Raw genomic sequence first — 14,369 nt, forward strand, 5'->3', positions numbered from 1 at the left:
ATCTATTTTGTATGCTTGATATTTATCATGAATCTCAATCATACAAAATTCAGAGAGAGTTTGAGGATAAAAGTTAAAAGCAGCATATAGTATCTATCTCAGGAAATCAGGGACATCTGGACTTTAAAATAAGAAAATATAAAAACACGTGACATTATCAGATTCAATGAACGCCAATCCACTCTAGTCCCATACCCATGATTATTTCAGTGCAATATATCTATGGTGATAATTACAAGGGAAACATTGCTGTTTGGCTGTCAAGGACTCAAACATGTGCCACATGGGCTATCATCACAAGCCTGCTTGCCACCCAGACGGAACAGCTTGGGCAGGGGGGGCTGCTTTTGTGGGTGGCAAGGAGTGGAAGAAAGATGGCACATGCAAGGTGCACGTGTGCCATGGGAGACGTGGACGAGGCAGAGCCTATCAAGGCCAGCCCTGCCAAAGCTTGGCCTCTCTTGCTTTCCAGCTGCTGATGGAGCAGCGTTATCAGAAGCGAAGGAGGCAACTGCAAGGGTCATTGGCTCACCAGCATGGCCCGAGAGCCAGCCCCCTTTACTCAGTGAGAGAGGAGACAGAGGACGCCTGCTCCCGTATTGGTTTGGCATCCCCCTTTCCCCCCCTCAATTCCAGATCTGGGCTCCAGCTTCCATACCCAGGCCATGGGGCTAGACTTGTCACGGCAGTGATGCTTGGGCCCTGCGCCCCTTTTCGCCATGCCTTGGGAGTCGGGCGCGACAGCTGTATCACTGGGTGGCTCCTCTTCCCACGCTCGGCAGCTGGTGCTAGTGGAGGACTGGCCCCAGCTTCAGCTTCCCGGTGCATCACCCCCTTACCTTGGCGCATTTCCTCAGCATGTGCAGCTGTGAAGGAGGAGCCATCCCAGATCAGCAAGCAGGCAGCTCGCTTGGCAGGCTGCTCTTAAGGGCAACCCCGTCACAGCCGGTCCTTTGCAGGTTTTGGTGATGCCTCTCCTCCACATGGCCTGCCTAGTTTGTGGACATCGGGATGGGGAGATTTTATTTTAGGGCCTTGTTTGGCCCATCCCTGGGGACTGGCTGGGTTGGATTGTTGTCATGTGGGTGGGCCCTTTGCCCCACTAGTTGCTTGTTGCTGGGGGTGGGTCCTGTAGGGCCTTGGGGGAAGTGACCAGGCCTTTGGAAGGGGAGGGCTTTGGACCTCTTCATACCCCCTCCCTGGATAGGATGCCACTTGATATAAAGATGGTACTGGGTTCCCCCTTGAATCTAATTGAGAGGGTGGCTGTTGGCAAAGACCATGGTTCTGAGGCCACCCAAGAAGTGAAGTCAGGTTAGAGGAGCAGGGGCAGAGTACACTGCCCCTCCCCCCACAGGTGCAGTCCTTAGAGGGAAATGCTCTGGAATATGGACAAAGTTTTAAATCACATTACTGTGCTTGCAGAGGATAACATGAAATGGTTGTGGGAAGGTCGAGGGACCATAGCTTATTGGCAGGGCACCTGCTTCGCATGCAAAAAGTAGGGCATATTCCAATCTTCAAAGGAACAGAAAATAGCCTGATAGCAGCCCCAGGGCACAGTTGGAATGCATTTGAGGCAGACTTTACAGAGGGTAAACAGGTCTGGGTATGGTCAGTGCCCTGATGGGGAGTCCACCTAGGAATCCCATGGGCCACCTTAAGTCCCATGGTAGAAGAAAGGGGGATATAAATATAATAATTTATTTATTTATTACATTTTTATACCGCCCAATAGCCGAAGCTCTCTGGGCGGTTCACAAAAATTAAAACCATAATAAAACAACCAACAGGTTAAAAGCACAAATACAAAATACAGTATAAAAAGCACAAATAATTAATAATTAATAATATTAATACTAAGTGTATTATTTAGGTAAGATTCTGGGTAAGAATGATGATTCATACCAGATCTCTATATGAATATGTATGGATTCTGTACCAAAATTTGTACAAAGCAAATAGAGGCTTAAAGCCGTTATAAAAACTGGGGTAACATTAAAAAAAATGAAATAAACACACTTTTTTATTAAAAAATAATATCTATAAAGTTTGTTATACTTATTTTGCTACTCATTTCTGCTATTACGCTTTGTTCCAATTCAGTTAAAGCCTTCCTTTCTCTCTCTACCACAGGCATGCATACACACACACACACACACACACACACTTTAAAAAAAAGGCTGGCTGATAACTAACATCTTAGTAAACTACAGACAGCGCTTCCTGGACTGTATACAGAGGATCTTTCAATCTCCCCGACTTTGGACACTACATGCCAGTAATTAAGAGGATGTTTGCATTTGAAATGAAGCAACACTTAAATTAGGTCACCTTAATTGAATGAATACAAATAATGTTCTAAGGAATAGCTTCCTTTTTATTGCCTTTTTGTTTTCATCTGGTTTTTGTTCTCATGAACCAGAATTGCAATCATATTACATTAAAATGGAAAATAAAATGGAAAACTAATGGATTCTTAGAATGGGAAACAATTCATTAAAAGGAAACATAAATTTCATTCTTAGCCAAAGCCACTGTCTTCAGCACATGCATCAGAAAACATGTTATAAACATTTTTCAGGAAAATCCATATATTATTTTAATAAATCACTCCACATTTATGCTACAAATGTATATCCATTTTGTACCACTTTAATAGACATGGCTGCTCTCAAAGAATCCCGGGAATTGCACTTTGTGAGGTTCTGACAGAGGGCAGTATTCAATGATGCCCTTGCATGGGCGTCCCAGTCCCACATGGCCTGTGTGCATGCACCGTCAACCCCACCTGTTGGGACACATATGTGGCTTCTGCTACTGGTGGCTGTGATGTGGCACTTACGGGAGCAAGCACCAAAATAAGCGGAAACACTCATTTCTGGAAGGAGTAGGTCACATCCCTTCTGGAAAAGCATCTCCGCTTGTTTTGGTGCTTGCCCTGAGAAGTACTACATAGCAGCCATCAGCAGTAGGGGCCATCATGCAAGGGCACCATTGGACATAACACACAGATGTCACCATAGAACTTTTGGTAGTATCCAATGATGGCACAGTGCTATGGCTAACGCCAATGGATTAGCAGAAACCAACACTAATGAAACACCATTAGTGCTTGCTCTGCACCACCATATGTTTCTATCCATTGTTTCTTGGGAAGAAGGAACGGCCATTAAGCTAGTTTGAATCAGTAGAAAAGACATGTTCCTAGAAATATCACAAGAGGGACAGGCAGCCATGACTTCACTCAGGAAATCCTATTCTATTCTCCATGCCAACAGACACTCAGCATTATATGGTCACTGAGCATGCACAGTCCTTATTTATGAGGAAAGTTTGGGGGGAGGGGTTGTTCACTGAGTGTTTTTCCCCCAAAGTATCTTTTAACTTCTCCAAACTTTAGGGTTCTCCCAAGGATGCTACCACTGTCTTGTTTCTCAATAGCCCTGTTTTGGCTACATAGCCATCATAACACAGCACCTGAGTTTGCTAATGATCATTCAAAATTTTCTATGGAATAAAGAACTGGAGAACTCTAGGCCAGTCATATTTCCTGTTGCACTTCTTTTCATTTTTTCCAAGTAAAAGCTGTTCTATACATTCAATGAATAGCTGCTAATTTCTAATTTCTATTTTCACTATTTATATAACTCAGATGAGATCTCCCCCACTCAACCCTGAACATCCTCTGCTATCACCGAAAGGGAGAAATCAATTGGTGACCAACTTCAGGTTACATAAAGATGTCCAGTGCGTAAAAGACTTTCCACCTACTCTCCGTACATACTGAAAACACCACTCATTTGGCACTTTTAGGCAACCTATTTCCACTTTATTCCACCATTTAAAGTGAATAATTGTTAGGAAAAACAGAGGTATAAATCCAGCCTGTTTGTTCCCTTCCAAGCCTGGGAGTATAATGGACTAAATACTGAAATAAATATATGAAATAAATAATACAGCTTCTAAATGGCATCAGCTAAAAATATGCACATTGTTCCCAGTTTGCATGGGGGTAACCAATGCTTCAGTTTAGAGCTGATGACAGAGCATCTTTCAGTGTCATTAAAAAAGGGAGTTCAGAATATATTCAAGGGTGAGAGGATAATAACACCAACACAACCTTACATGAGGTAGAAAACCAGGATGTCGGGAAGGGAAGGGAAGGATGTCTGTAAGGGAATGGAACTTGGGGCTGGCATCTTTTAATGTGTCAATTTTATGGTCCATAGGAGGGGAGATAAGCGGCCCAGCTGCATGTGGGAGTCGGCCGGAGCCAAGGAGCCATTGTGGCATGTCCGCTCGGCCTTGAGAGAATTAACATCTCAAGGCAGAGGTGTGAATGGATCTTCGCATCAGAGCTGAAGGGAGGGGGGAAGGAGCATGAAAAAAAAGAGTATAAAGACTACTTGGTGGGGGGAACAATTGCGGTCGGCTGGACACCAAGGTTGGGTGACGTATGATTCGTAGTTTAAGTTTTCTTGCTTGCGCCTTCTGGGTTCTTACATTTATATGCATGTTTTTATAGTTTTAGTCTGCTAATCCCATGTATCCTACCCGTTTCCTGAAATAAAAGATCTTAAACCTCAAATTGTGAGCCGTGAGTGTCTGTCCTGGGGATCCGTGCTAAATCCAGTCAAGAGGCCAGCTTTTGCTGGGGCGTGCTTCCTTTACAACATCTACCTCCAAACTATCAATAACTGTCTTGTGCAAAAACTGATTCTTAATTCAAATTAAAGGGGATCTTCATTAGTACAAACTTGTTTTTGAAAAGAGCCAAAACATCTGCCAGAAGAATGCATTCCAATGTTCCAGAAAATTATGGTCACAACAAATTACATGATTTGTTTTTTGTTAACTTTGTCAAGTACTATAATGTTTGCTTGTGAGGATAACTTCCTGAGATACAGCAACACTGGTAGGGTATAATGGGCATATACAATAACACTTTTTTTTCTTTAGAGGCTGGAATGTTTCACTTGGTTAAAAGCTCTGAAACTTGCCAGATGTTATGCACTTCATGAAAAAAAAAACACCTAGCCTTCAGTTCACAACAGAGGGAGGAAAAACTCCATACAGGTTATATAGGTTTAAATTGTTGAGAGTAGAGAAGAAAGTACGGAATAAAAATACAGACAACAGAGCTTGGGATAAACTAGGGCCTTGTCATGTTTCTCAAGAACCTCCTGCCTTCTTGGGAGACAATATCGAGGCCTGCTAAGTAATCCACAAAGCTTTATTTAAGCAATAAACATCTCTTCCCACCTGAAGAGAGTCTAATCTCTTGGAACTTCCCCCTAGGCAAAACTATGCAAACTAAGCAAGACAATTGTCCTTTCATGGAGAATGGAAAGCCTTTTCCCAAGACATGTTAACTTCAGAGAGACTAGTTCTGAGGTGGCTTCTGATGCAATGCGAGCTGGGCCAACTTTCTCTCTCCTTCCTTTCGCTCTGCCCATTTTAGTCTGCAGCGTACTCTAGGATCTGCTAACCTGTCAGTGATCTCTCCTTCAGAAGAATTTTGGCTTCCCACTGACTGTGTATCATTTGTCCTTGATGAGATAAGCTCTGGAGAGAGTTCACCACCCGCTGGTGAAGAACCCGTGAGAGCTTTCTCCCCCACTGGTACAGGCTGGCTTGTGTCTGGCACGGACTCCTCTACTTCAGAGTCTGATTCTGATTGATCACCTGAAACACCTTCTTCCAAACCAGGGGGAACATGACGTCGTTATTTAACAACAAGGGAGATTCCACCCATCCTTGGAACTGCACGTGAAAAGTATGGGAATCATTATGTCCTAATCTTAGGCTACTTGCCTGGTTTAAGGGCAAGCCACTCTCTTAAACCAGGAGTTGGGTAACCAAGCCCCTTTCTTATACTTCGAGAGTGTGGAGAGACCGCCACACATCATCCCCATGCAGAGCCGTAAAACCCAGAGTAGATGAGGCAGGAGGATCTCCAAAGGCATGCCATATCCAGACACGTGAGCCGTGAAACTCATGAGGAGCAGGAGCTCTGGCTATGCCAATCACCTAAAAGGTGCCAGCGTGACCACCTGGCCAAGGGGGATAAAAGATTTTTTTTTCAAGTTGAAAATGCATTAGGAACATAACAGTGACCACAATATTGTGTCTGGGAAATTTTAAAAGAAGTGTTCAATACAGCATGAAAAAATAGTAGCAGCCTGATTTATCTCATGCTATGAAATGATGACTAGACGGAAGTATCTACATAATTCTTGAATACTAAAGTACATACATATGTTGGGAAAATGTGCTCTAACATGTCAACCTTGAAATACTGAAGCTGTATCATCCAACCTTGGATTTTCAGAAAATCCAGTTCCTTATAAGAGAGAAACCCTGTGTGTGTTTTCATATATAATCACAGCCAGCACAGAAAGCTTCTGCTGCCTATGACTTTTTCCCCTTGGTTGAAGATAAAAAGTAATGGATTAACTACAAAATACTGCAAAATAAAAGATAGACATTCTGTAGAAAAAGGGAGGGTAAAATGTCACTGCTCAGTTAAATCTTGAAATACCTTTTTGAGTCCTCAAAAGCCAACTGTCCCTTTATTCCCAACTGACTAATTTGCTGCTGTTTCACCTTTTATCTGAGAAAATGTACTCTGAAAAGCCATATGTTATAGAAAGATGGATAAGAAAAGTGGATTTCCAGCAATGATTTATGGGTAACATGAATAATTACTGTTTTTATATATCAGGTGCGTCAAATAATGCAGAACTTACATATGCTCATTCAAACAGCTACGGACAACATTTATGGGGTTTTTCAGATCAACTGCCACCGAAATTTATGCTGTGTGACCTTAATTTTGTAGCATTCTTGTTTGGCCAAAGAAACTTCATAGAAACACATGTATTTTATATCAGCAAGTCTCTAGTTTCGACAAATCCTTAGAATAGGAGGGGATTATGAACACAGAAGAGGTGCAGATGTAACATTTTTAATTTCTTAACCGTTATTAAAAGCTGTCCCATGAATCAGGTTCTCCCTCCCCCTCTGTGCAAATTCCTTACCACTACTTTGTATTTTCAAAGTTAACCACTATGTACATCTTCACTGAGGTTAACACTAAGGCTCAATTCACACATAATGACCACGTAGATTTTTTAAAAAAACTGGGTAGTCATGAACAAGAAGTGAGAGAGCATGCTGTCCCCTGGCTGCCCATTAACTCCCACTGCAAATGTGAGGAGCTAAACAACCCTTGTTTACTGTGATGGGCGAACCTGGAACTCTTGAGTTATTGGGGGAGACACAAGCTAAAATTGGAACCTGCTCATTCACAACTATCCAGGTTTTAAAAAACCCGGTAGACATGACATGTGAACCGAGTCTGTCTATGGCTACTTTTAATTATGGTATGTAAAGTAGCTTCTAACCCTATTCTTTGAGTTCTGATTTAAAGATAACTTTGGTTTGTTAATACTAGTCCACAGACCTAACACTACATCCTGGTTCACATGTAATGATAACCAAGAGTACAGGTTGAGTATGAGTCAGTCCAGACAACACATCAGCAATTGTGGGTTACCCTTGTGAGGCCATGGTTCATGCTGTCCACAATTATGAATGGTCCAACCTGGGGATTGTCATGAAAAATCAGCTGGTGAGGATTATTCGAGGGTAACCCAAGCCTTGGATAAGCCGTGATCTGTTCTAGAGTTATGCAATGGTTGTTTAACCCTCAATTAACCCTCCCTGGCAGGATTCACATGAAATGACAAGCCATGGTAATCCCCGGCTGGGAGTTGCAAATTCATAGTAATGGCTGGCATGCACTGCAGCCTCTCAAGGGTTAATTAACTAAAAATGGATGCCAATGGTTTATGGGTTGTTGTTGAATTGTGGCTTATCATTACATGTGAACCCTGCACTACAGTTTAACTATGGATTGTTAACCACAAACAACCCAGGAAGAGAACCCATGGTTTGCTGTTGGGTTGTTTGTAGTTAACAAACCATAGTTAAAATTATGTTCAGAGTTCACATGTAACAACAACCCATGACTCAACAGCAAGCCATGATTAAGTGACGACCATACTCAACCCTTACTTTGGGTTGTCATTATGTGCGAACCAGGCCACTGAAATAGAGAGACATTACATCCATCTCAATACAAGTTCCAGTTCATACATTTATTACATCTTCTCTTCCACTGCAGGGAGATGCCCACTTCCCGCCCAGCTGGAATGGCTTGGGCGGGGGGTGGCTTTTACAGGTGGGAAGGAGAGGAAGAAAGACGCTGCATGTGCAAGGTGCATGTGAGCAGCATGAAGTGTGGGCAGGGCAGACCCTATAAAGGCCTGCCTCACAGAAACTCGGCCTCTTTTGCTTTCTGGCTCCCACCCTCCCTCCCTTTAACTAGTATGAGATTAACCAGTCACTCCCTTTGGAGGGGGGGCTGAGTAGGTATTTTACCTGCCACAAGTTCGCAGTTGTGTACAGGTTTTTGCCTACTCCATACTGGAATTACAATTAGCGGAGGGTGAGTAACTAGGTGGATTAGATTGTATTGACAGGGGTATGTGGGAATTTGCATGATATTACAATAGGGACGGTGAGCACTCTGGCACCTTTTGGTGATTGGCATATCCGGAGGACCTACTCCTCGGGGGCTGTGCAGCTCTCATGTCAGGATATAGTTTGCCTTTGGGGATCTTCCTGCCTCACCTATTCGGAGCTGTGCAGCACCAAGCGGGGTTGATGCAGGTCGGTCTCCCCTCACTTTCAAAGAGAGAGGGTGGGTTTACCCAACTCCTTGCTTTGGAGAGTGGCTCACCCTTATTGGCAGGCTAGGTGCCTGGTGGAAATGTCATGTGAGCAGAATTCTGCTCAAATGATCTCAGGATGCAAGCCATAACATTTTTCATCAAAAAACTACATACAGTATTTTCAAATCCTTCCAAACTTTGCATTGCCCTTTTTATCAACATAATCCAATTTTCCCAGTGTCAGATATCAACCTCTTTTATTATGTATGTAATTTGCTTTCTTCTTGAACTATGTTCCCTGTTAATTATCTCTACTATCAAGCAAGTAGTTTCAAGCTTATTCTGTATGAGTTCCAGATTCCTGTGAGTTTCATCAGTTAGGGACTTTGAAATGTTATAAATACTGGGGAGATGCCACCAGTCAGCATAGGTAATACTGGGGTAGATGGACCAGTGGTTTGACATAGTATAAAGCAGCCCATTTTGGAGCACTGACACTGTGTCATTTTTTATGTGCTATTTCCCTTGTTTTTGTAATTACTGATTTTAGTTTTCATTATTTTAATTGCAGAATGCTATGGACTGTGGAATGCTCTGCCCAGTGAATTCCATCCATCATTTTTTCTTTCTTCTACTCTCAGGCATTTAATAGCATATGATGAGGCATTTTAGAGGTTTTTTTATCAGGTCCTGGTAGTTTTAAGGTCAATTGTTTTTAACTTGTTTTTAAACTGTTCTATTTTTTGTAATGTTAGATGTTTTATATTTAATTTTATCAGGCTGTGAACCACCCAGAGAGGTTTGGCTATTGGGCAGTAAAGAAATGCAATAAATGAATGGATGGATAGATGTTTTAATTGCTTTTTTCTTTTCTTTTCTTTTCTTTTTACTGTTGTGAACCACTTACGATTGAAGAACAGTATACAAATATTGTAAATAAATAAACTATGCTCACCACTTCATATGGACTCTATATATCTTTAGGTTGAAATTCTATTACCACTTATTTGGAAGTAAGCCCCATTTGAACTCAGTCATACTTCTCAGTAGAAATGTATAAGATTGCCCTATTAGTCGAGATGAAATGCTTTCCTGTTTAGTCTTTTAATTCTTAGCCTTCTTTTCAAATTAATTAGAATTACTTTTCTTTTCTTCTTTTTTTAGAATTGGATAGTTTCGCCATTCAAACTGAACACAAACGTACCTCGCACATGGACTGTCACCCCATGGATCATATCCCGTACTTCAAGCAAAGTTAAGCAAGAGAAAGAGAAAGAGAGAAAATTAGTTCCCTAAGGGTCTCTAAGGTATTCTTCTTGAGCAGCTATTATTAAATGAAACGTGTCAGAAACTGCTTTTGTAGGAATGCAAGGCATACTAAAGATTACTGTGTGATTTGGAAATCATTTCATACAATATCTGTTTCATTAGCAAGGGCACAATTTAGATCAAGTCCCACCAAAAAGTACTTAATATTGGTTGGAGCTGACCTTGTTGTGTTTTCCTCCTTGATTACCTTGGCCGTTTCTACACCTGCCTTTTTTCCAGGGATCATCCCAGGATCATCCCTGTGCATGCAGATGACACACAGGGGATCCTGGGACCAGGCATGGACGATCCCTCCATTTCCCTGGGATAATCCTTAGGTGTAGAAAGGGCCCAAGATTAAGGAGGCAAAATCAAGCTATACAGTGCCGATCTGAAGAATGTCCATCCTATAGCAGTTTGAGGTTTCATGCTTGCAATGCACATACAAATCAGGATCACAAAGCATCACACATGCAGGTTATGTTTGAACACCAAATATTGAACACCAAATATGAAATCCTTAACATCACACATGTTAAAAAGGAAAAGCAGGCAGAACAGGTTTATTCTGTACAAATTCTTCATCGAAACAAGTAGTCTGCAGCAGAAATTAATTTTTGTGAACCGCCCAGAGAGCTCCGGCTATTGGGCGGTATAGAAATGTAATTAATAAATAAATAAATAAATAAAAATTATGCCAATAAGCAATGTTATAAACATATGACCATGTAATTATGCAAAATATTCATAAACAAACTGTGCTAGTTGTGCATATTTGGAACAACACTGCATTTAAAAAAAACACAGCTGAAATTAAGAGAATATTTTTGTTTTAGAAATACAACATCGAACCAATAGGAGGACCATTAAACTGAAGATTATGCGCAATACAGAATTCTGAAGATCAACCCAACATTTGCAAATTTGCGTATTGTAAATATTTATGCTCTCAATTTGCATGCTTTGTTCTAAACTCTGAGGGCACAGTCCAGCCAAATTTAAGCATCTCAATAGGAGAGTGAAGTGTGTGTTTAAGTTTCTTGTATTGTCAGGGGAATCAAACGCATTTAGCTTGGCTGGATGGTGCTTTGAGTTTGATAGAATTTGGAATATCGGCTTTTGCCAACACATACACACAATGTACTCCCAAGAATAGGGAGATGCATACTTTTTTTGAAAGTGATGGCTAAGTGATGGAACATTTCTTAGGACATGAGAGAGGGACAGCTAGGTGTGCAAGGAATACAGGCTCTATCTCTGGAAAATAGTTTCCACAGATGCTATCTGTGTGTTTTTCGGCATTTCAGGTGCTAAATAAATACATACAGGATGGGATTTTCAAAATTCAGTGTCAGACTGCTGTCAAATTCAGTGGGTAGAATTGATTTCAATTAATGAAATATTAAAATATATTAGCACATAATTTTTCCATTTCATGTCCCTCCTGTGCTTTATATGGATATGCCAGTATTAATCTGTGTAGAAGCAAATCAGGAAGTTCCTGATTGTCTTGTCACTCACCAGAACCTCCTGCAGCACTTGAGCACCTCAGGCCTATTTTCAATAAAAGAAGAATAAACACTAAATAACTTCAAAGCAAATATCGTCTTCATAAAAGAACAAACATCCTCTGTCTGCTTTAATCTCAAGTAGAAGGAAGGGAAACAAAAGGAAAGAGAGAGAATAACTCCCAGGCATACATGTTCTTTTCCTTTAAAGCTAATCAACTAAAGGGTCTAGTCTCGGAGATCCATTAGTAATAAGAATTAATAGATGGACTCTAGAAGAAATGAAAAGCCAAAACAGGTGATAACAGTACACTGGTTACATTGGTTAGAGTTCTGGGCTATTAGACTTATAGCACAATCCAATTCAATGGGGTGCGTGCATGGCAGTTTTTTAGCTCTTCCATATCTTGGGCCAGCAGGCTGCAGCGTTCCTGGGAAAACCCTCTGACTTTAAGGGGACTTTGATTGGCATCCATAAAGCACTAAATCTGTAAGGGAAAAAATAGTACTATCATAACAAATGTGTGCATGGAAGAGCTTTGGACCCTAGCTATTTCCATTAAATAGTAACTCATACGAATTACAAATATCTATTTTTATGTTTAGATTTAATTACAAAAATATTGGGGGTGATTAAAATTAGAACTGAGTCTCCAAATCCATATTTCAAGAGAGATTTTGAGGTTGATCAAAATCATTAATTCATTTCAGAATGAATTATCCTAATATTACCACTATGATCACGTCTCTTTACCATATACTGTGCTGTTGCGAAGGGCAAATGTTTAAATCAAAACAGTCAAAAGAGGTTACAGAATTTGATGTCTCTATAAGGCCAGTGGCTGCAATCATAACCTAGGAATTCTGTAATACATCACAATAATTCAAAACCCTGAACATTCACTCATAAAGCCAACATACTGATCTCCGTTCACATTTATCTTAGCTAGACCTAAAGTTTATCCCAGGATCGTCCCGGGGTCATCCCTGTTCATGTAAATGACACACAGGATATCCCGGGAGCAGGCAGGGATGACCCCGGGATAAACCTTAGGTCTAGCTAAGGCTATAGTCTTCTTTCAAATTATGACAAAAAGTCTTGTAGTACCTTGAAAATGAATGGATTCATTGTGGCATACACTTTTGTGGACTTCAGGTAGTAGACTCTCGTTTGTAAATGCTTATGCCATAATGAACTTGTTAGCCTTTATGTTACTATAAAACTTTTTTGGTTTTGCTGCAAAAGACTAACACAACTACTCTTCCTATGTCTCAAATTACATTATTTTCTATGTGTGTGATAATGTTTTCTGTGTGACTGTTTTCATATTTTGTTCTATTTTTTTATTTCAAAAATAATATAATTAATTTTTTAGTCAGCGTTCTAAATCATACACATAGACTGTAACAGGCAGCTCACCACTATTCAATAAAAATGCTACACATCACTTTTCAAAAGCTGTCATGACTCTGCAAATGTGACCAGTTAGAATATGTAGGAAGTTGCAGAGTGATTTCTATTTCACACATCTATAGGCCGTAATGGCTTCCTTTGTCCGACAAATTAATGTGCTTGCCTTTCCGAAATCAGTTTTGCTCCGAGTCTGTAAAAAACTCTTTCAAATTTGTCATTTAAATAAAAGATAACTTGGTACATGTAGCCATAATGTTCAAAATGGAAGCTTTTCTCAAGAGGCCCACTCCTAAAAATGTTCAAGGTGCTACTACTATGTCTGTAAGGATAATATCTGAAACTTAGAAGGCTTATTTTGATTTTTAAAAACCTTCTTACTATCAAAAACACACACATTGTTCTACACCCTAAGTCAGGGGTGTCAAACCTCTTTCAGCCTAAGGGCCAAATTCAATTTCAGAAAAGCTCTCAGAGACTGCATTCCAGTGGTGGGAAGGGCTGAAGGGAAAAGGGGTGGGGACAAAATGAAAAGGGGAAGAATGAAACGTTTTTTACAAAACAAAACCCTACACAAAGACCAGCATACTTTAGCTTAAAGCTCTGACCCTTCCGGGAAAATGGCGTTGGAGGCTGCAGTGCTGTGTGAGTCTCCGCGACTCAATAGAATTTAGTTTAGAAGTTTTACTGTTTTATTGACCTATTTTAAGCAGTTTTATTGTTTTATTGTTTTACTCTTTCACTTGTTTTTAATTGCTCTTACTGCCTCTGCATTTCCAGCTTGCAGTTTTGCAGCTCTTGACGTGCTGCCTCCTTCCTTGAACTGCAAACTGCTTTTTACCAAGAATTTAATTAATACTTGGCAGCTTTCGAGTTTTAGTTGCCACTCCCTGGAAGGGGTTTTAAACTTTTTAGTAGGGTGGACTTTTTTAGCTTGCTTACCTCTTGGTCATTTGGCTGACCATGAGAAGGAAACGAGTTTTATCACCTCCACAAAATGCAAGTAACGTGCCTCGTGCTAAACAGTGCAGGCTCGACAGTTTTATTGCTCGGCAGCCTCCTCATGCCGTCTCTGCTGCTTCTCCGAGAGATGAAATCACGTTGTCTAACAGATATGCTCCTCTGGCCGAGGGAGGCGAAGTTACCGGTGAGTCTATCTTAGAGGAAGCTGGCGTTTCCCAAACAAACCAGCCAACTGGCAAATCCACAGAAAACTCCCAAAGTGAAGCTCCTTCCTTTGAATTACTGGCTGAGCAATGTTTTCTAACAGCGAGGACACTCCAATCGATTAGCTCTAACTTAGAAACTGTGCTTAGCTCTTTAAATAAACTGTTGACGTGGCTCCCAGAAAAGCTTCTCTGCCAAGGCATCCAGGCTCAACCTCCACCACGCCCTCCCCGC

At 41.0% G+C, this 14,369-nt stretch overlaps 1 protein-coding gene across 1 annotated transcript in view; it reads right to left on the reverse strand.

Annotated features, from left to right (window-relative positions):
* CNTN1 (contactin 1) overlaps positions 1-14,369 on the reverse strand; it is a 119,597-nt gene that overhangs the window by 66,412 nt on the left and 38,816 nt on the right. The window contains exons 4-5 of the mRNA XM_063133998.1: positions 11,571-11,603; positions 9,946-9,984 (exon numbers count right to left, since the gene is read on the reverse strand). Coding sequence (XP_062990068.1) covers positions 9,946-9,984; positions 11,571-11,603 — 72 coding nt within the window. The remainder of the gene's footprint in view (positions 1-9,945; positions 9,985-11,570; positions 11,604-14,369) is intronic.

The sequence above is a fragment of the Elgaria multicarinata genome, chromosome 9 (assembly GCF_023053635.1).
Source record: "Elgaria multicarinata webbii isolate HBS135686 ecotype San Diego chromosome 9, rElgMul1.1.pri, whole genome shotgun sequence".
In the NCBI taxonomy this organism is placed as follows: domain Eukaryota; kingdom Metazoa; phylum Chordata; class Lepidosauria; order Squamata; family Anguidae; genus Elgaria; species Elgaria multicarinata.